Raw genomic sequence first — 22865 nt, forward strand, 5'->3', positions numbered from 1 at the left:
TAGTGGATTTCAACATAAGTCCCATCTCAGCAAGGTAAATAGCCAATAATAGTCAAGGATTTTGGGGTGGCACCTGGGGTGGCCAATAAGATTTCAAGGGGTGAGAAACCCTCTACGGGCGCTGAGAGTCGGCAGCCTGTTGCAGCAGCTCCGACTCTTTTTTTTCTTTATTTCGTCTATTTCCTTGCTTTATTAAGCAACATTCATTTTCGTACTGTATATACCCCCTGTTTTCATTTTTATTTTTATTTTTATTTTTCTTATCGATTCTATTTAATGTGTATTTGAGCTTTCTTGTCTGTGCTGCTGTAACGCCCGAATTTCCCCTCTGGGGATCAATAAAGTACTATCCTATCCTATCCTATGTTACCCTTGGCCACCCCTCTTGGACACGCCCCTGCAGGAGAGACAGCTAATGCTAGCCACTCCCCTCTTTCTTTCCATACTGTGGGAGAACTTCAAACTGACTGTAAAGGAGCTCGACAACAACTCATCAAGTGCTGAATAACATAACCAAAAAGTGAAGTAAATGCTCTGAATTCTTGCATCCACTCAACGAAGCTTACTGGTGGGGCCGCGTATATATCACAATTTAATCATAACCCCGATATGAGCATTTGCAACGAACACTTTGCAAAAGTCAAAATGAAAGTCCAAAGAAAAATGTTTTTTTTAAACAAACAGTGCTTTCTTACTCAGCATGTACATTATATCTAATGGAAGGAGGCCTGAATATAAAGGCCATTCTTCTGCAGTCAGATGATCACGTTACCAACACAGATATTGTGTGTAAAACATGAACAATATGTAAACTGTGTGTTATAACTACTTTAAACTCTTAATTTATTACACTTCATATTTAAAAATGACATTTCGAACAATGTTATCGCATGTTTTTCTCATGTAGTGCAGACCTACTAGCTGGCTTTCACCCTGTAGCTCGCAAGCATCCATCGACTTAGCTTTATTGGCATGAGTGTGACAATATTTTAAAAAAGCATATAATCGAGCTTTCTTTGGCTTCTGAGTGGATTATGACTTCTACAACACAACTGGTGTGATTTTTTTGAATGTTGTTAAAGTACCATGTAAAAGGATATTGTGATACTTAGTGCTATGTGGGCTTGTTAAAGTAAAGACATTCCTTTAATGTCAATCAAGCCTTATCATGGGGAAGTCTTGCCCATTATTTTTGAATACAGTATGTCCTCAAAACAGTGTTTTCTTTGTTTAACAATATGAGGATTTGAAAAATATACGAATAAAAAGTGTGGCTATAGTTGGATTTTGAAGAACTCTAACACCCTATATTTGCAATACGAGCAGGAAGTAGGATCACTTTGCCCGTTTGTGTTGCCTTATCTGACTTTTATTAAACGTACTTAGCATGCACCTTATTCCTCACACCATGAACAAGGAGCTGTCACCAAAGTCATGCTCTCAGTGAAAACTGCAGATAACCCTGGTCCCTGTTGCTCAACCCTAGTTCCTGTTCCTTCACATCTCTATACCATCTCTCTCTCTTTTCCAACCTTTCTCTCCCTCTCTTTTCCAACCTTTCTCACTGTGGGCCTTATGCTGCCTCTCCTTTGCTCTTGTTCACTTTATCTTCTTCTGCCTGTCAACCTTTTATCAGTCTCTCCGTGTACATCTGCTCCCCTTGCATCTCCATCTCTGCGTTTGTCTGCCTCTCATCTCTTTTTTCTTCTTGAACATCTGTAACTTAAGCCTTACAAAACACTCTATTTAATCACATGACAGTCATACTTTAAAGTTAAGACGGGGGTCATGTGACTTCAAGGTAGGAAGCATCCTCTAAAGGGGATGTCGGCAGTTAATCTTCATTAATCTCTTCCGTGAAAGGAGGGGAAATGGGAATCATCACTTTGTTCCACGCTGTCTTTCAAGCCTGCCGCATAAACTCTCGCATTAGATACAGGCGCGTAAACACACACACAGGTTGTGTACGGTCGAGTGGAGAGAAGCTGCTGTTTCATAAGCCGGGTCACGTCAGGTCAGACCGCCTGTGTACAACATTTTTCAACACCCTGTTTTCCTCCTCTGCTCCTCCCTGCTCCTCTCTTTCTTCACTGCTATGCAGCCAATCAATGTTTTCACATATCTTCATCCTCTTCTCCAATCTCTCCAGGCATCCTTTTTTTGTGCATCACTTCTTTCTTTTTTAGGTTTTTTCCTCCTTCAATCTTCCGCTTACGTCCCTTTTATGGCCTTCTGTCATGGTTCCTTGATCATTCCAGCTTCTTATATCTGTATGTAAACGCTACATTCATTCCACTGCAATGAGGCCATTGGGCTTTTTCATTAACTTTCCTGTTGAGATACGGCGGCTACTTTAATTGCTGATTTCCATCTTTAGTCTTAGCACAGGTTAAAAGACCACGTTTCTTTTTTATTTGTCTCTATAATCTGCATTACAATATGCTTCATTATGTTTGAACCTACTGATTGACCAGGTGAATCCAGGAGCTGCAATGGCTCACAATCCTCTTTCAGATTTATGGGTTTTTAGGGCTGCAATCACAGATTACTTTCTGTTCTTAAATGAGTTCAATATGTTTTCATAGGGCTGATGAATTATTTAGTTTATGAAATGGCATCAAATGCACCAGAGATGAGTTTCTGAAGTGCTTGCTTTCACAAACCCAGATTTGTTCTATTTACCGCGTAGCATCAAGTTTCTTTTTTATGTCCTCTTACATTACCTTTCAAAGTCCCGGAAATATATCATTCCCCGTGTACCATGAGTATGAATTCTGTATCATCGAGTTTATTTACGGCACCGTTCCATCAAATCAAAAGAGTCTCGAGGTCTCATGCAAAATGTATGCCCCTTTTACCCCAAAGTCCAGCCTGACATATTGGCTATCTTTTGAAGCTTTGGGAGTTTAAAGTTCTGCACTTTGAGTGAAAGAAAAGCAGAAAGTCATTGCGTGCGAGCGCTTCAATCACTCTATGTTTGACATTTTTGCTTGATAGATTAATTTAAAGATGCAGTGTAGAGCTTTCTTATAAACAAACAAATGTTTAACCATCAAGACTACTTTTTGCGGAAACTCTCGGTGCTAAGCTAAGCTAAGCTAATCAGCAGCTGGAGGCTGGCGGAGGCTTAGCGTTTCCCGGGCTGATACGAGAGTGCTACTACATTCCTTACCACTTTAATCCACTCACTCAGCCATTGTGGCTGTTTCAAGATAATAGTGTCAGCTCAAGGCCTGAATCCAACATTTCCTACACTGTCCCCTTTACTTCACTTTAATTTCTCGTGTCCTCCTGCTGGCCTTTTTGCCTCCTTTTTCTTGTGTATCCTTTTCTACTCTTCTATTTCTGCCGTCTTCGGGGATGTCTGAATATTTTTTTTTTAAAGTGACCCCTTAGAGGGATCCTCTGGTATTTTAATTTGTGGTTTCTTTCATCACATTTTGCCTGTAGCTCGTCACCTATTTTGAAATAGCTTCCATGTCGGAGACTCATTTAGCTGAGAAATGTCTAAAGCCTTTTTTTTCCCCCACTGTGCAATAACAAGAAGGTGCTCGAGACACAGACGGAAGCTGACTTATAGACGTCTTACTTTTATACTTTTATGTTGTTTACTTATTTATTTATGTGTAGGGGATTGTCCTTTTTGCAGCTGTTGAATTATTTTCATTGCTAGACTACAATCACAGTGACCTGAAAGCTACATTTTGTATGACGCCTGTTTGTATTTATATCTTATAAGTACACGATTCACTTACAGCTTGTTTTCTAGTTTTCTTTCTGTCTCTAATTCTTTGTCTTTTAGTTGTCAGAAGCCAGAGATAAGACGATTGAGCGTCTGAATGGAACAGTAGAATACAAAGCGCTAAAAGGCAAAGACCCCTCCCCTGTTGAACTCGTCAAGAAGATCGAGCAGGTACGCAACCTTGTGTGTGTGTGAGTGTGAGTGTGTGTGTGTGTGTGTGTGTGTGTGTGTGTGTGTGTGTGTGTGTGTGTGTGCAAACTTTGTATATATATGTAAGGTAGTTTTTGCTATCCAGCCCTGCACCTTGTACCTATTTATAAAGGTAGGTCATCATTCTTTAATTTTTACAGTTTTGTTCATGAATAAAAGGAACATAATCATTGTGTCTCTGCTCACGTATAGCTGGAGGTGAATCTAGCAGAGCGGGAGAGGCAGGTGCTGGAAAAAGAACTCCTCGTGGACCAGTTGACCCGGCTCTCGAAGCCGCTCAGCGAGCAGGCGGAGAGCTGCCAGCAGGACAAACTCTCACTGGCAAAGAAGGTAGACCACTCAGAGCCACTTGCACTCAGAGAGAAGGATCAGTTGGAGCATACACAACTACTGTATACAACAAACACAAACACTTCTTATCATGCAGTAGTTAGTCCACAGACGGTGCAGGCTTTATCTCTACACATTGTTGAAGGAGCATGTGCAGTCCATGTGAGGAGAACACAGAGGGCATTAAAGGAGTTCACCAAGCATTAGGATTTCCTCGTACTTGCTCTTTCTGTCTCTCTGCCTGATTGTCCATATGCCTCTTACATACATGCCAATTATATGAGCCTCAACACAAGCTTCTGGAACAAGACTTATTGACTCTAACATGTATTTTAGACACCTACAGCTACAAAAGGAGGACTATAGTTTAACCAAACAGGCCTAGATAAGACTATAATGACTAGCCTCATAATTTGTATTTAATGTCAGTCTAAACAAGAATTCTGTATCTAAGCACATGTTGAGTGTGAAATCCCTCCTTATCTCTGTGTGTGTGTGTGTTTTGCCTCCAGCTGAACGAGCTCCGAGCTCACATAATCGACACCAACCACCGCATGATGGCCGCCACCGCCGAACTTTCCATGAAGCAAGCTGTCACTCTGGCTCTGCAGCAGGAGATCAAAGAGAAAGAGCTGCAGGTTGGAGGAGGTCCCAGTCACTCATAACACTAACAACAATGTTGTGGGTCTGGAGTCCAAAAAATCTGTGTGATCTTAGTCACACATTCCCTCTCTCTATCTTCAGTCTCCCGCTGTCTCTCCCATTTATCCTGTCACTCTCCGCTGAACTCAATCAAGCAAAACAAGAAAAGTTGCTGTTGATTTTGAGATGTCCCATGATTTACCTCCAACCCTTTAATTGGCTTGTTTGCAAAGAACGACAGATGAAGAGGCGAACACTGGGGGACAAAATACAAATCCAATAACAATTTCCATAACAAATGAGACATTGACAAAAGAAATAATTGAAATATCACTAACACAGTAAATTGAAGCACCGGGGACTCACGCTTCATATTTAGCAATGTTACAAAAAGTCACAGAGAGCAGCTGTTTTTAACTCAGAATCTGAGAATCGATCAAACACCCCAGAAGAGCTACTGTGATGTCAAACTGCTGCACAAGCTCATTATAGAATCTTTCACAGGTTCTTTTTTTTTTTTTTTACATTGTCACCAGGAGCCTGTTAGCAACCTCTGTATCCAAAGCAACCAAGTCAAGTTCTGTTGTTGTTTACATTTAAGCAAGGTGTTAGCTTTAGCATTTAGCCTTCAATCGAACTGAAGCAAACTGAGCTGTTTACTCCTAGCAATGTTCAAAAGACTCGACGCTATATTAACAGTAAGTGAACCTTATATAGTGGCTCTGAGTTGTAAATATAACATTAAACAGGGGACATTTTTCAGTTGTTAGCTAAGTTAATAATCTGTATTTGTGGTGTATACTACACATTAACACTGTCATAACACTTAACTGAATAGTCCCGCTCTTGTAAGGAATTTACCTTTAAAGCACTTAGCTGGTCATTTTTTAAATCCTGTCCTCTTACTAGTCAAGCTGTAAAGCAGCATGTGGTTCATTATTACACGTCTAGTCTTCACTATAACCTATTTTTGCTTTGTTTGCTCTGTGTCCTGTGGGAAGCATGTGGCTCTCCAGCTGCTAAATACAATACACTTGTTTGTTTATGTCTAATGAATAGATGTACTCTACATTGTAACGTATTTTACTTGTTTATTTGTTTTGTTTTTTTGCTACCTTTTGCTGGAAACAGGACGGGTAAACTCAGACATGAATTAGCACTCCGTAAAAAACGAAACATTGAGCTGAAAGACTCTAAGAAACACCATTATTTGCTTCAGTCAAATCCAACATAAGGGGCGAGCTAACGCTTAAGATACGCTTTAAAAATGACCAGCCATCGTGTGTTTTTAATTTAGGCTAAGCAAAAAAACTGGAGCCCAAGCTGAATCACTTTAGCAAAATGTTTTGAAATTCTGACTGTAACAGAGAGTCTCCCAGCTTCTTGTCTTAATGTAAAATTAAACTACTTAAAGGGAGAAGATATCCCACATGCCTTGTAAATGTTTCAGGCAAACAGTGTTAATAACCTGAGGAACCCCTGCAGCTGATGTATGCCTGCAGCGCTACATTGACACAAACCCCAAGTAGAAAATGCAGAAGTATAACTTTGCCCAAAATCTGACACTAATGCAACCGTCTGTTTTTTTGGGAATGGTTACAATCCAATTGAGGCGGGGCAGTGCGGAGTGGACGACAGGAGTGGCAGGAATACAAAGTGAATGTTGTTATGTTTCCAGATGGACAGGTGCCAGCAGCAGCTGGAGCAGGGCCTGCCACCGTGCCCCGAGATGGAGGAGGAGTGGAAGAGGATGCTTAGAGAGAAGAAGAGGAGACAGAGGAACAAAGAGGAGAGAGAGAGGGTAAAAAAAAACAAAAAAACACCAACACACACTCACAATGATCACTGGTCAGGAATTGATGAAAGCACTGAGGGGCAAGAAAAGAAGATAGAGCGACAAAGGGAAAAGAAGCGGAGTGGGGACATGATTCAGGGCAGGAATCGATTGAGATCCTGGGGGACAGAGGGCTGCGGCCTACCTGAGCACGCACAGACCCAGACAGAGAAGTGGGTTGAAACTCTCACACAGATTAGAGGGAGTATAAGTACCAACACAGGACAAGGAGGGCAGACTGGCAGACAAACATAAGAAGAGGCTGTCTACACAAAGAAAGACACACATGCTGTACAGGGATCAGCTGTGTCTGATGCCCGTGCAGCTGTCTGCAGCCCGTCTGAGAAAACACTGATCAGTCCAAACAGACTACATTTTGGTACTTCCTATTTTTATGAGTGTCTGAGCTTACAATTAAGCTGTCTCCTTCCTTCTCACCCACTGATAATCCTGCGTTATAAGCTCCTTCCTAAAATGTAAAATTGTTTCCTCAGCTGGATAGCACAAATGCTTTTCCTGTTTATGTATTGGCAGCCCCCTCCCACCCCCCCTTTTTTTTTTTTTTTTTGTTTTTTTGTTGCATTTAAAGCTATTATTCCTTGTTTTTCTATGAAGCTCCTCAGATCACATGCCAGCAGATAAACTGTTCATATGCATGAGAAAAATCGCCACCTCTTTGAAGTCTCACTGAGCTGTAGGAACAGTTCATTTGTATGCCGTCGTGGGGCGAGAGTCAAAGGGGAGAGGACTCTCATGCACATTGGAAGATATTTCTTTCTCAGCGGGGGGGCGCGCTACGGTTAGAAATTGATCCATCATCCGTATTGGGTTTGAATCAATTTCGTCCGCCAATCTCAGAATTCTAAAAGACTTATTTTTAGTCTTATAAAGGAGGAAAGACATTTTTCACCCACAGATAGAAACTGCATATGAAGGAGTTCAGATGTTACCAGTTTTGTGGGGGGATCACAAGTGCTTAAAGACTTCTGGTCTAACTACAAGTCTTTTACTTTTCACTTTGTAGTGGTTACAATCTGAGTCGTGTTGGGGAGTAAGACTGCATTTAGGTATATTTATGACCTTATTTGTTCGTACTTCACTAAACAAACTGTAGGTGTGCCATATCAGCACACTTTGTTCTGGATACTATTTTATCCCAGACACACAAAACCCTGTGTGCCAATCCAAATAATCTATAATCTTTAATCTCTCTAATGAATCTTTTTAAAATCATAGATCCAACTTTAATCAGCCTTTGGAGCCTGAGCTCCTGCACTCTTGGTTTAATGCTGCCCTTGCATTCGTCTTCATCTTTAAAAATGCTCAATTATTCCATTTCCAAGATTAAAATTCAGGGAAATTACATTTAGAATACTTCGTCCAAGGTCATTCAGTCTTGCATTAAATATTAAATCTGCCTCTGGTCTGTTTGTGTGTGTGTGTGTGTGTGTATGTGTTTGTGTGCGTGTGTGTGTGTGTAGCTGGCTGAAGAAGTCGAGTGGACCCAGTTGCCTAATGGAGAGTACACCACAGCCGAAATTCGCCCCAACGCCTACATCCCTGAGAATGACACTCTCCCGCTGCCGAAACCCTATGGGGCCCAGGCCCCCTTCAAACCCTCCCAACCCGGTGCCAACATGAGACACATCCGCAAACCAGCGCTTAAATCCTTAGAGACCTAGAATACAACACAAATATATTCATAAAGTTCAAAGTCTTGTTTTGGTTTGTCCTTTAAATACATTTAATTTACACTTGACAAATCAAACTCAATTATTTTCCAGTGTATTGCAGTAATTTAGCTTTTTTTTTATATCCCTTTTTTAAACTCACTTTCCTGCATACTGCTGCTGTTTGTGTCATTAGGGAGCAACTCTCGCAGGCTGCATCTGTTTGTAATTTGGTTTCCCTTTTCAAATTTACTGGCAAGAGCTTGTTTACACTCTTGCTTGCTGTAACACCAAATACTGTAGATGAGTACAAGGCAAAACAGAGTACAGGGGGGAGATAAAATGTTTGAGTATTTTGTTACATCATGTCCAGGTGATGTGTTGTTGTGGATTTATTTCGGCCCTTAGCAACATGCAGGTTTCCTCTTGGTTCATTAGGTACTATAAATTTGTTCTTTAGAGACACTGCAATATTTCAACATCTCTGTCAGTCTTGTTGCCGTTTTCATCCCCCGCACTTTTAATCTTGCAGAAGGTTTAAGCTCTAAGCTAGGCTAAGAGTGCCAGAATAACGCCTGAAATGATGAATGTAAATAGAGAAAGAAGATTGGGCAATGAAAGCGCACAGAGGATGACAAGTGAGAGGAGAATGTCAATGAGGAGGAACAGGCGATGGCAATCTAAAAAGGGACTAAAACAGATAAAGAGTGCAGCTGTAAATGGGGTGGAAAGTTCAGAGTCGGTTACTCATGATCATGTTTTGCGAGATTTGTGAGCTCTGTTTTCGCTGGGAACCCAGTTTATTTAAGGGGGAACTCGTCTGTGGTTGCCATAGGCTACAAACTACTTCTGAGTGCAGCTGTGGATGCTAAAGGTTTTGTTTTCTCATAATAAACAATAAGCTCTCAGCTGTAATAGGCTAAATGCTGCAATGCTATTCAGTTAGCTTAAAGTAATCAATGAACACTCAGAAAAGTGAGATAAAAAAAAAGGATACACAGTTGAGTAACCTAGCTGTACGTGGCAAAGAAACCGCTTCAAATTAGCAGTTAGCTGTGCAGAAGAAAAGAAACTTGAGCACCTCTTTAGTTTAATTAACAACACATTCTGAGTCAAATGTTAAAAGCTTTAAGAAGGCAGCAGGTCAGTGACGTGTGCGTGTGTGATTATCCACTGCAGGGCCGATGGTCAGCTCTGTTAGACAAACGTTCCCCTGACTGTTTGTGCGTATTGTCCAGCTACATAACACTGACTGCATAACAGAGGCGTCAAGGAGGAAATCATGTGAGGGATGTCTTCACGTTTTAAGCGAAATTCCACAGAAGATTGAGGACATCTGTAGTAATATAGACAACGCCTCAGTAAAAAAAGAAAATAATGGTGTAATTTGGCAATAATGTGACTCAGCGTGTATGACTGATGCCGAGATCATTTCCTGACTTAAGTGGAACTCCGCTGAGTCTGTGCAAAACACTCAGGTGCTGTCAGAGAGCTCACCTCCTCTGCAGAGATTCTCCTCAACCTAGAAAAACGATTTCACTGCGAGTGGAAATCATTTTTTATTTTTTATTTCAAGGCTCAACAGTAAAACATACTTTTTTTTTTTTTTTTTTTTTTCAGCATTCCAAGAAAATTCAATAGAAACAAAGATGGCCCAGGCTCAACCGTTTCCTTTAAGCTCCTGCGTGCGAGCTCTCCAATAGTACATCAGTTAAAGAGAAACACGCGGTGCACTTGTTGCAAAAATCTCTTTATTTACAATCCATTTTACAAAACTCTTAAAGTGTAAACATATCTGTTTATAAAATCCCTTTTTTTTTGGCAGAGGAATGCTTTGCAATAGTTTGAACATGAGATGTAAATAATCTCTGGTATTCAGTCTCGCAGGGTGCCAACACTCTCGGACATTGCGTAAAGAATTATGAACACGACACACACATCCTCACCAGAACTTCACTTACAGTAAGAGGACAGTCATGTGTGAGGGCACAAGACAACTTTATTCACACCAGATGTTTCATTGTGTGTGAGAGCGTGCAGGCTGAGTAATGGCCGAGTTTATTTCTATTTTCTTACTTATTCAGTTTGTTTAGTCTTTTCTGTATCTGGTGTTTTATAAACTCCTTTGAGGACTGTTTTTTGCTCTCTGCTATATAAAGAAAGTCACTTTAAAGATATTAAAGTCTGCTTGCCCATGTTGTACCAACTTACATGTAATAAAACTGGGTATTATATTTTTCTGTTGTAACAAATTCAGCCCAAGGTATGGGCTAACGTTCGCTAACATTAGCCGTCATAGGCTAAAGGTCTTTATCCTCCGGCAGTAGGAGTCAAACCCAGAGTGTATGAAATGTAGCAAAACACTTTCATTTTTTACAGATTAAAGGTGTGATTTGTGTAAGTAATGTGTTATTTTGTCTTTTGTGAGTTGAACACTGTCAGTGTAATGAAAATGTAGTAAAGTTAGCCAAACGTTTGTGTTTGCTTGCTGTTGTACATATGACGCTAATGAGAAGAGTTTAGAGAAGGGTTTTGTGATACAGTCAGACAGTGATACATTTGTACTGAAACATAAGTGTCTAACCAGCAGCAGCAGCAGCAGCAATATCTTCAAATGATGCCCGTCTTGTCCTCTCAACAAGAGGCAACAATAAGTGTTTCTCTTACATATCCTAAGCCTGGCTCACACTGCAGGATAATCGTGCCGATTTGACCTCCGATTCTTCCTTCCTGAAAATCTCAGGGTTGCTCGCGACTCAAGGCTGCTCGGAACCGATTATCTGCTCAGATTATCTTGTAGTGCGAGCGGTACAAAGATCCAATCTTAACATCCCCAATCTGCCCCTGTGATCGTCGGGCGATTTATTTCAAACATGTTTGATATTTAGAATTTAAAATCTTGACAATTACGTCATGAAAAGGGTCCGGCTGAAGTTCTGTGACCACAATATAATCACGAGAGACAAGGGAGGAATGTAGTCATGGCGACCAGCAGCAGCACGCTACCCGGCTTCTTTTTGAGTTTTCGGTACAGATCAATTTCTTTCATCGATTTCTGAAACTTGTATCCATACATCTACGATTGTATCTACTTTCATCTATCCTACAACAACTTCCACTTCCTTTTCTTTCACCAACCGCAGTCTGTTGAAGTTTTCAAATGAAACTTTATGAAGAATTGCCAACGCTCCGTCTCGATTTCACTTGTACAGTGTGAGCTCTCCGGCTGTGCCCGACAATCGAGTCGTACAGTGTGAGCACATAAATCGCAAGGTCTGGTCGGACGTCGTAAACGATTCAGTCGTACAGTCTGAGCTGACATGCCACGCCAACTTTTATACAATCGGGGAGAAATGGCACAGTGTGAGCCAGGCTTTAGACATGTCCCTGATATTGAGTTTCTAAATCTCAGTCGTCTTAAAAGCTTAACATAAATTTGACAATTAGTTTTGGAAAAAAAAAAAAAAAGTTAAAAAGACAGGTTGCATTTCAAATCAAGAGTAATGAGTCTATTCAAGTCTGTGCTTTACCTTTCTTATATCTCCTTGGGGTTTTAATTTTGAGTCCTTCAAGTGCCACTGAGTTATAGAGCTGCAATGATTCTGCGTAACTCAGTGTTGAAATCCGATTTAATGCACAGCAGCCGGCGACCGACCAAATCAAGCTGCCGTGTGTTGGTGAAGCTTTTGTCAGCATGTAATCAAGTTGATGGGGTGCAGCCGCATGAGGAGGATAAACAAGTGCGTATGATTTATAAAGTGTGTTTGCAGTTTTTGACGTTCGTGTTCATAAATTGTATGAGAGAAAGTTGCAGAGGAACGGGACACAATTGTTATGTCCCCAGATTTATGAGTTCATGTGAAAAGCTGCCTGTGGTTATAGATTTTCAACAGGAATTTGAAAGAGTATGTCCCTCTAAATTAAATTAAATTCCGTTTTAACTGCCCCCTATTGTCCTCGAAGTTTTGGTTCCTTTTGTACATTGTTGTTTGTGTGGGAAAAAAACGGTTCTTCTCACGTCCCAGCATCCTCAGTGTTAAAAAAATAAAAGTGGGGGGGAAAAAAAGCTCTTCATCCTCTCCTCCATCTTTCCTTCCAGGGCGTCTCCATCCATCTCCCCCTCTGCCCCACCCTCATTTGTCATCAGCCAGTGAGAGCTTGTTTATAAGCGCTCTGCCTCTCAATCTCTCCACGCATCTCTCATTTCTCGCACTCCATCCCTCCATCATCCACCCATCCGTTACTTGTCCTCAAGGCCCAGTCAGTCGATGATGACTGTTCTCTGAAACACATTTTCCCCCTCATCTGTTTCCCCTTCAATCCATCCATCCACTGCCGTCTCACTCTGCCCTCCTACTCCCCCCCCCACCCACATCCTTTATTTTTCCTCATAGCCCAGCAGTATTAATGTTTGCTTCAGAGCCGTCTCCTCCACGAACCGAGCATCAACATTCTCCTGCTCCTCAAAAGGGTTGAGAGCTGAAAACAGGAAGAGGAACAAACAGAGAAAGAAACAGTTTCATAAGAATATCATCGCATGCTGCCTAACTTTCTCCTGCCGCATTCGGACCAAACTTGCACAGAAAAAATACACATTCTGTCTTAATCCTCCAAAGACGTCTGTATCTAAACTGGGCAGCAAACACACACACACACACAGTCTTACCTTGTTCTTCTATATCAGAGAGTACCTTTGCCAGGTAGGTAAGAGGCAGAAACTCGGGTCTGAAGCCCGGCTTGTCTCTGCCGGTGAATGCAAATCCCTGTGGAGGAAAGAAAAACAAACACATGACTGGATTCTTCAGGTTTTTCTCCAGGACACATACAAAAGTCAAGTCAAATCTGAAGCAAATCCAGAAACTCACTTGTTTCCTATTTTGGATAAATTTGAAATGTCCTGGAACTTACTGTATCTGTCATTGCTAGAAATGCGAGTAGCTCTCTGTGCCAGTCTGCCAGCCAATTAGTTGACTGGAACTAGCCAACAGCATGCTTAAGTACATTCAGTGTAGTATCTCTATTTTAGCTGTATAGCTTTGGTCACTGTTTTAAGACATATAATAAAGAAGCAGAAGTGGGAGATTGTTTTGTAACATTGCAGGAAGAGACAAAAAATATATTACAAGTGCTTTGTAAGCTTAGCTGTAATTTGTGTTTATTGTTTTTTATATATTTTTTTTTCATAAGCAAATTTTAGCATGATGTAGGCACAAAGCACACAAAGAGCTGCTAGCATTACTTGTTACCTGTTTTTCCAGAGTCTAAATGTATAAAAGACTTATTTTGTCATAGCAACAGTCAGACCACAAATCATACTGATATCAAAGAAGTTTAATGAGGGAATCATCCCAGTGCAGAGTCAGGTGTGTGTGTCTAATTGTCACTGATTAAGGACCAGGTGTGGGAAGTCTATATAAAGCCTGAGGTTTGAGCTGTGTGTACTGACTCATCCCCTCATCAGAGGCAGCGAGAGGGTCATTCAGTGGTTTCTCTTGTTGTAAAGTGGGGTTTGTATCTCTGCAGAAGCATCACAAGAACCTGCCTGTGTGATTTACTCACCATTTGTAGTTTCTCTCAGAGTGTAGTTTGTTGGTGCTGTCTTGATTTAAATCGTGTCTGTCAGCTGTTGTACTTTATTTTGAGGAGGGTTTACTTGGTCTCTCTAAAAGGTTACTTTCTAGTAAGCTAGGTAGCAGTGGTTCATTTTCCCTTTTCGAAGTGTATTTAGTCAAGGGAGCTGGTTTGTTCCACTCTGGGATAACTGGGATAGATAGAAAAGCACTTTACCCTTAGAAATAACTTAACACTTTAGCTTAGAAGTCTCCACTTTACCTGCTGTTAATTAGGCTAATTAGCAGCAAACTAGCTAATTTTAGCAATCAAAACTAGCTAACATGCTAAAAATCAAGCCAGCTAAATGTGAGCTTTGTTTGCAGTCATTAGTTCGTTTTGTGTTGTGTTTTACACTTGACAAGCATTCTGGTCAACTGAGGTTGTTTTAAATGTCTTCCACTGTCATTTATAGATGGTAGCATGATATCTAAGCTAACACTGCTGTGGCTAAGTAAATCCTTCTAGAGATGTTAGCATGGCTTTAGCTAGGTCAAAGCACAGCTCGGGCTTATTATGGCCGAACATATTTGATACTGTAGGCTGTTAGCACTGCTGTTAAATACATGACTGATATAATATTTCAATCATAAACTGATTGATTTACCTACCAACTGTTTCACCACTAGACATTATACTGTATATCCTCTGTTTTTTTTTACACATCTTATTATGATTTCCCCATTGTGTGTAGATGACCACGGTGCTTTCAGAGACACAAGGCATGAACAAGGCTGTTACCTTGTTTTTGTTGTATTTCTCCAGCAGAGTCCTGACATAATTTCTGGAGATTGAAGCTGAACTGACAGGATGGTCCCACATATGGTAGATCCTCTGCGCCATAGGCTAAAACACACAAACATACACAACATACAGTTTTAATTTTAGGCATGTAGACAATCACACCCTGAAAATACGAACATCTGTCCCTTTCTATTTTGTTAACTGGAGCCCAAAAGAACTGCAGAGGACTTGACTGTTAATGAGTTATTCCAGAGAAATCTCACTTTGCAGTGTTAGGAAATGCACACTGCGGTAATAAATAACACTTGAGTAACAAAACCTACAGGTGTGACTGACAACAAGAAAGAAAGCAGCTTTTCCTCAAGGCGGCTTTCTGTCTAGCTTCAAACACGCTGCCAAGTGGAGCTGCTGAATCACTTGAAGGGTTGGTGGTATTATCAGAGGTGAGAGGAAGCAAGTACAGACAAACACATCTGCCAAGTTCCTCCGCTGATTAATGCTTTCACATTGTATCACCAGTGTTCAAACTTTTTTTTTATTTTTTTGCCGTATTCATGCTGTTGTTGAACTCATTATGAGCTGACATATGGGACAAGTAAAGAATAACCGTTTTAATGAGCTGAAAGTTTAAGAAAAAAAAGAATGATGTTCAAAATTTTTAAACTTTAAGAGGTGTTTATTTGTACTGTTCATCACCATTGATGCAAAAGTAACCATGTGAAAGAAGAAACTTCCAATCCTTACAAACTGTAGGTTGTTATCCTTAATATAGGCTTTGAACATAGGGTGCCTGCTCTACCAACCGATCTAAACCAGGGCCCAATCCTTAGTACATTTAAACAAACGTAAAAGATAAGCCAATAGCCTAGTGGTTATGTCGCAGGTGCCTCATGCACAGAGGCTGTAGTCGTCGTCGCAGCGGCCGGGGATTAGAATCCGGCCCTTTGCTGCATGCCATCTCCTCACTCTCTCCTCTTTAGCTGTCCTATCTGATAAAGGCGACAAAGCCCAAAACATAACTGATGCTGTTTGGTCGAAATCAAGTGGCAAACTTCAGGTTTTGAAGTCAAATCAGTAGTGCAAAAATCTGCAGTTTCTCAAGTGTCTCTACTTGATAATGTGACAAGTGTCCTTTAATGAAGCCAGGGAATCCCCAAGGTTATTTGTCCATGTATGGTCACTCACTTAATCATGTAAATATTGTAATCCTCCTCATCTGACATCAATCTATGCACACTGCCTTAATGTAAATACTAGGAAGATCAGATCACAACAGACAGGTTCCCACTTTCCTGAGCTCTAGTTTAAAGACACACAGGGACATGGGAAAAATTGCTTCTTTTTTTTTCAACTGTTTTGGTGTACCAGGTGTGTTTTTAAAAAAGCAGCAGAAATGTGTGTCGTGCGTTATAGAGCTGCACTTCCTAGACGAGCCTTAACTCCGCCAAATCCTCCAGTGCCCTGAGGATTTTAGGAACCCACACCCTCTTCTTCTTCTTCGCTGCTCGTCTAGTCCTCTTCCTCAGCAGAATAAAAAGGCCAGGGCTTTCTCCTTTTTAGTGGGACATAAACATTGTGCCTCCAAAAAGAAGCCGAGCTATTTTCCCAACTATCGTTTCAGTCACCTCGCAACTTGCTCCCCTGCTCTGTCTGCACCCTAGCCCACGGCGAGCGTATCAATGCAACCATTCTTAAATCTTAAATCACCAAAAATAATTTCCAAGAACAACTTTTTTGTCAAATTGTGTTTATTTCTTGTAAACTGCTGTATTATTAGCAAAATGATGCACCGCAGAAAGTCCTTATAACCAAAACAAACCCTGACAGTGTGATGCAGGACACTGACGCAAAGCATCCTGTATCTTACATAATGGGAATTATCAGGATGCTGGGTTGAGCCAGGGTATGATTTTCCTACAGGGGGCCAACATCTCCTGTTCTGGCTCTGTGGGAGTGTGTTTGTGTGTGTGTGTGTACGTGTGTGTGTGTGTGTTTTGTACCTGCTAAATCTATCCTGCCTGCCAAACTCACCGAACAAAAGTCTGATGTGCAGGAAACAGAGCGCAGAAGCTAAACACTCAACATTCCTCTGATCACAATGTGAACTACACACACACGCGCACACGCACACACACGCACACACACACACGCACGCACGCACGCACGCACGCACGCACACACACACGCACACACGCACAATATATTGTACCCACACGGGAACACGTGAAAGTTACAAAAGAGATAGGGACACACATAAAACAGCCTCAGCCTCAGACTCAGCAGAAAAACTACCTTCAGAACACACACTAAACCCTCCCCAATGCACACACATACACACTAGCCAGTTACACAAGTGCTCTGTGGCTGGCTTGAGGGGGACTTGAAGGAGATAAGACCCAAAATAACTTCAAACTCTTAATTGGACCAGAATGGGACGTTTTGGAAGAGAGAGCCATTCGGAAAAAAAAAAAAAAGATCAAAACTCTCCCCTCGCTAATAGATAGGACTATAATAGCCTCTTGAATTGTTTCACATGAAGGCAGAGAAATTGACTCCAACATGGACTCCAGCCCTGTCACACACAGCATGTCAGAATGTGGATGGCTGTTCACCTGCCAAGTGTTTCTTTTCTGTGTCATTAAACCAGACAGAAAGGGTTTGAACGAGCTCCTTTAATCTACCATTGTGAGACAAACTACTCCTAACGCCCTGCATTAAATAAATATTTTTGGCTGCACACGCTCGAGAGACATAAACACAGAAGTACCTCAGGGAGCCTTTTAAGTACGCTGAACTTCAGTCTCTCGTTGGCATCGCTGTTGTCCAAATCTAAACAAAAAAGAGAGAAGACATGATGCTAATTACTTGTCTGCAGAAAATTCTCATATGGCATCTCAAAATCCTTAAAAGGAAACATGGGATTAAAGAAATATTGCTGCTTTTTTTCCCCCCTTCTTTATGAAGACACTGCTGGTAAAAAAAATCAACAAATCCCAGCTGTAGTGACTTCAGCTGTTCTTCCCATATGCTAATTTCAATGTGTTAAACACATATTAGAGGGATAAGTTAAAGTTTCTAGATAACAAGTGATCTCCTAAATTGGCTTGACGACTTTTTTTTAAAAATGTTTCACAGATGGCTTTAGATGCAGTTAGATCAATCCATTCAAACCATTCTGGGAGATGTAGTACATTTCTGTGCATCCCACCTGTTGTAGTGTTGACTGACAACACATGGGCACATAAATCCTATAATTTGAGTCCTTCTCAGACAATTAAACTCCTTTTCTCATAAGTACAGCTGTTGCACCTGATTAATGTTTCACCCTAAAAGTACCTTCATTTCTCCACTAGCAGAGGTCATTAGCAATGCTAACAGCTATCTATGAAGTATTTTTACGATATTTGGTATGATTTGAAAAAATATTTAAACACCAGTCAGGTAGATTATCTTGTAGCATTGTTGTGTAATTCCTGTTTCCAAGAAGGTGCATTGTGCAGATTCTTTCTCGAGCCTCTTAGCAAGTTTACGTTTGCGTCTCTTGGCAACGTCTCAACAACTAACGGATGGTTTTAAAAATAAATTGTCAAAGTCAAGCTATTTATTTTTCCACTCCTCATTACATGACACTTGAATGTAGGCTAACACAAGTAACTAAGGTACCAAACATTGTCAATATTTTACCTGCAGAACATTAGCAGGTTAGCATTAAAGTGGTGAGCATTTCAACATTCAGTTATTTTGACTTCTAGATTTGCCAGCACATCCAAGAGATGTGGTGATTTTGGGGAAAGTAAATCTGATTAATAGGTTGAAATGTCAAATGTTTGTTTCACTTGATGATTTATGCGAGTATAGCATTTTAGAAATCTGGAACCTGGCTCGGCAAAACTAGTTACTTTGAAATATTCCTAAAGAGAGCGTACGTGTGTGTGTGTTTGTGATGAGGCAGAATATGAACATTATTACAGAGGATATTTATTGTATTAATCCCAAAGGACGCATCAAAGTCCTGAACCATCATCTTCTCCCACTTTGAAGTTTGAAACCATGTGGACACTGTCCTTTAAATAATCTTTTTTATCGTTGTGGATCTTTGTTCTCTTCATGGGAGATAAACTTGTGAAGTACAACAAGATCAAGAGTAACACAGGAGGCAAGATATTTTGGTTCTTGATGTCAGTGCCAAGTCTCAGTGTTTGTCCTTTGAACAGTGTTTCCTGTCATCATATGACATCCACCCGAAAACATACTAAATATGCTTTTGAAACCGCTCACTACATACTACTATTGAACCCAGTGTGTAGTATGTACTGCATACTGGGTTCAACAGTCGTCTGTAGTATGGCTGGTCTTAGAATGTGGAAGTTAACATCCGCCCAGCTAATGGGAAATGCAGCTACATTGTAGCATCCACTTACGATCTAAAAAAAAAAGCTGACACGTTATTCCTTTTTTTATTTACATTTTTTTGATCATCTAAAAAGATGATTGTTGGTATCTGTGTGTGGTTTGGTCTGATTGTGATTATTTCCTCTGTTACAATATCCGTTGCTGTCCATCATGTCTTCTCCTTCTTCTCCTTCTGTTGGTTTTTATTTCAGTTGGCCTCACAAATGTTGCATTAATGCCACCTGCTGGATGTCCCTCATTTGATCTCTGACCTGGTGCTTTGAATTCTGATGCATATTGTACATTTTTCCCAAATCAATACAACATCCGGGTATTTTTGGCATACTGCGGATCACATATATGTTTGTAAATTTTTAAAAAGGCAAAGTGCAGTGGTGCTTATTTTATGTGATTAACTGGTAAAACTTGTCATGTTTTAAAAACTACTGTTGTCAGATATTGTAGAATCTATTTGTTATGTGCTGTATCTCTGTGTGTAGTTTTGGGGGTGTTTTCTCTCTCTCCTCTGTTCTCCAGCTGCTTCTCTCGCCCTCGTTGCAGCAGGTGATTGATCTCACCTGTGTCCACTTCCTAATTAAGGACAGAGCACAAGAGCAGGAGAGAAGAGGCTATAGGTGCGTTGTTTAGCTTCACTAGTGCTGCGCGTTTGTAATAGAGGGAGTCTTTTTCCTCTACTTTAGTGGGGGGTTTTTTCATGGGAAATTTGGATCAGCATTTATTTATTTATTTATTTTGCACAAAGAAGCTTTTTTTGTATCTGTAAAGTTCTGTTTACCTGCCATAGTTTGCCTTATTGAGTGAAACTTAGATCACTTCCTTTTCCCCCCGGTTGAATTACATTTTAAACTCCCCTTTCCCCCGAGCCAATCTTGGGAAATGTGACATTTTTTTTTTTTCTTATGACATTATCGTTCTGAAAATTAAAGAAATCCCAGTTCAAGAAAACTTTACAGCAGACGTGACAGGCTGATAAAACTATATTTCCGCTGCAATTAAATGCTAACCAGACATGATCACAATGATGATGCATACAATGTTAAGAAGGTTCCTATCTTAGATGAGCACGATAACCTATATTTGTATGAACCCCTAATATGTACAGCAAAGGCTTGTGGGAATGCTGATAGCTTTGTCGTCGTTTTGTCAGAAACATGAGCAGTTGGAAATGAAATCTTGAGCAGGTGGTGGCACGTAATGAAAAGTGATGGGTCACTGAAGGTGTTAAGATTAATCCTCAAGGGAAACATGAGTGAGCTTCAAAATTTCACAGCAATCTATTAAATTGTTGGTTAAAGAACGTCAGATTTGGCCAAAAAGTGTCAGACATGCTCACAGACACTGACATTAAAAGTAAATTGAACAGTTTTATAATAAAATAATTCTATTTGGAAATGTTAAGCCAAACACAAAGGCAAGGAAAGATTCAGCACTGTGTGTGTGTGTGTGTGTGTGTGTGTGTGTGTGTGTGTGTGTGTGTGTGTGTGTGTGTGTGTGTACCTGTCATGAGCCGAGACAGGAAGGTTTCAGTGAGCTGCAGCACACCGTGGTCAATGTACTGTAGGAAGGTGTGATGCGGAAGCACACGCACCGCAAACACTGATAACAGGGTGTGATAGCCTGGAGGGGAGGACAGAAAGTTAGAACAGGTCCAGAAAAGGAAGAGACTCTAGCTTTTGATGTTCAGTAAAAGTACAAAGAAGCAGAAACAAGACGGCCATCGACACTAACAGTGCTGATGTTCATCATGTTCATCTTCAGAGCTCATGCTAAAATGTTTAGCTAAACTCACTAGCTTAGCTCAGTGAGTTAGCGTAGTGACATTTTTTAGATTGACATTATGAGTGTTTATCACATTTACAGTCTCAGCGAAGTGAGCTAACATGCTCATGTCGACAAGTTCGGCGTGTATTACAGTATGTTCTCCCATCTCTGTCTTTGCTCAGCAAGTCGGTATGCTAATATGCTGACGCTAAAAATGCTAACGTAGGCTACATCACTGTGCTAGCTTAGCAAGTTAATGTTGATCTTCAGCATGTATTATGTTCACCTCCACAGTCTGTGTATCTACCACATTCACTGTCTTAGAGCGTGTGAAAGTGTGAGCATGCTAATATGCTAATTTGCATGAAACAAATTGAGGCTGATGGTAAAACTAAATAGAAATGGTGAATGGACTTGAGTTTGTGTAGAGCTTTTCTTTTCTTCTGACTACTTCGTTCTTTTCACAGCACATCCACACACTGATGGATAGGCTGCTATGTAAAGTTACTAATCCTATTCATACACGTTCATACACCAGTTCAGACGAAGCAGCGGGAGCAATTTAGGGTGAAGTGTCTTGCCCGAGGACACATTCACATGTGGCTGCAGGAGCTGGGGATCGAGAAACTTCCGGTTTAGAGACAACAAACTCCACCACTGAGCCACAGCGGCTCTTAAACTATATGAGATAGACATGGACAAAAGTATTGGAAAAGGTAGCAACCTGCAGGCTTAACAAAAAAACATAAAAAATAAATAAAAAAAGCAGGATAGTTTCTATTTTACTTTTTTCATCTAATTGCTTTTGGTTTTACATTTTTTGACCAAGGGGAAGTTAACTCAGAATACCTTTACAAACATTTACACACACTTAGACTTGCAGCACCTATTTATGTGAGAGTGTACGGTCCTGGTTCGTGTCCTTTCCCGGTTCCAACCAACTTTTACTCATTCTAAAACCATGAGATTTGCCAACGGGGAGGGGATCATGCGACAAAATTTTGAAAATAAATTCAAATGATTGAAAATGTATTCACACTCTTCTTTACCCATGTCTGCACTATGCTAATGTTAAACATATTTTTGGTTACATTAGTACTGAAGGGGGTGGGTTTGTTGTCCCTGACTGCAAACACACATTGTTATTCTGGGTGAGACAGAGACAGGCTGGTTTATAACAACTGAAAGTGGACGAGTAAGTGTGTGTGTGTGTGTGTGTGTGTGTGTGTGTGTGTGTGGATGGTACCAGGTGGGAGGGGCAGGCAGAGACCCCTCGTGGCTTCCAAGATCCGAAACATGAAGTGAAACACAGACCACTCAGCCGGACTACCCTGCTGCGTGCTGGAACTCAAACAGAAGAATTTTGGACAGGAATGTTATATAAGCGCACATGAAGAGGGGTCACCGACAATTTGCACATGTGGACACACACACAACGGGGAGTTTTTTTTGGGGGGGGGGGAGGGGGGGGTGGGTGCACAGATGCGTGAAGGTGCACACATTCTGTCATCGCTTTATACAATACATTAGTTAGAAATAAAGACTTAACAGGACGAGAAAGGGGTACTCACAGGCACAAAACACACGGGCCGAGTTTACTCTTGAGCCAGACTGACTCCAGCATGTGTCTGATGAGCTCCAGCTAAACACACACACACAGACATGCACATGTTAGTGTGCAGGGAAGGAGATGAGAAACATTTGTCCTCCACGTGCAGTCGCATTTACAGGAAACTTTGCACAACGATGATATATTCTGTGAAACATGCAATTTAGACATTTTTGTTGCTGTGATGATGTTTCCTGAAACGTACATTCAGTTCAGTCACTTCTCTTTTGCCTCCCAACAACTTCCCAATTTAATTTCCACTGAACAAGATGACAAAGATGAACAGGATGTGAACTCGGG

At 40.8% G+C, this 22865-nt stretch overlaps 2 protein-coding genes across 3 annotated transcripts in view; one reads left to right on the plus strand and one right to left on the minus strand.

Annotated features, from left to right (window-relative positions):
- ccdc146 (coiled-coil domain containing 146) overlaps positions 1-10662 on the plus strand; it is a 48137-nt gene extending 37475 nt beyond the window's left edge. Inside the window, exons 19-23 of the mRNA XM_065951617.1 lie at positions 3803-3913; positions 4145-4282; positions 4795-4920; positions 6603-6725; positions 8240-10662. Coding sequence (XP_065807689.1) covers positions 3803-3913; positions 4145-4282; positions 4795-4920; positions 6603-6725; positions 8240-8440 — 699 coding nt within the window. The 3' untranslated portion in view covers positions 8441-10662. The remainder of the gene's footprint in view (positions 1-3802; positions 3914-4144; positions 4283-4794; positions 4921-6602; positions 6726-8239) is intronic.
- Positions 10162-22865, minus strand: part of gsap (gamma-secretase activating protein) — a 34772-nt gene continuing 22068 nt past the window's right edge. The window contains exons 26-32 of one of the 2 annotated variants that reach the window (XM_020644040.3): positions 22528-22598; positions 22203-22297; positions 20693-20812; positions 17550-17611; positions 14780-14884; positions 13095-13191; positions 10162-12907 (exon numbers count right to left, since the gene is read on the minus strand). In XM_020644040.3, the coding sequence (XP_020499696.2) occupies positions 12807-12907; positions 13095-13191; positions 14780-14884; positions 17550-17611; positions 20693-20812; positions 22203-22297; positions 22528-22598 (651 nt within the window). In that variant the 3' untranslated portion in view covers positions 10162-12806. Of the gene's footprint in view, positions 12908-13094; positions 13192-14779; positions 14885-17549; positions 17612-20692; positions 20813-22202; positions 22304-22527; positions 22599-22865 lie in introns of both variants that reach the window. The other variant, XM_020644037.3, reaches the window with a different exon arrangement.

The sequence above is a fragment of the Labrus bergylta genome, chromosome 23 (genome assembly GCF_963930695.1).
Source record: "Labrus bergylta chromosome 23, fLabBer1.1, whole genome shotgun sequence".
NCBI lineage: Eukaryota > Metazoa > Chordata > Actinopteri > Labriformes > Labridae > Labrus > Labrus bergylta.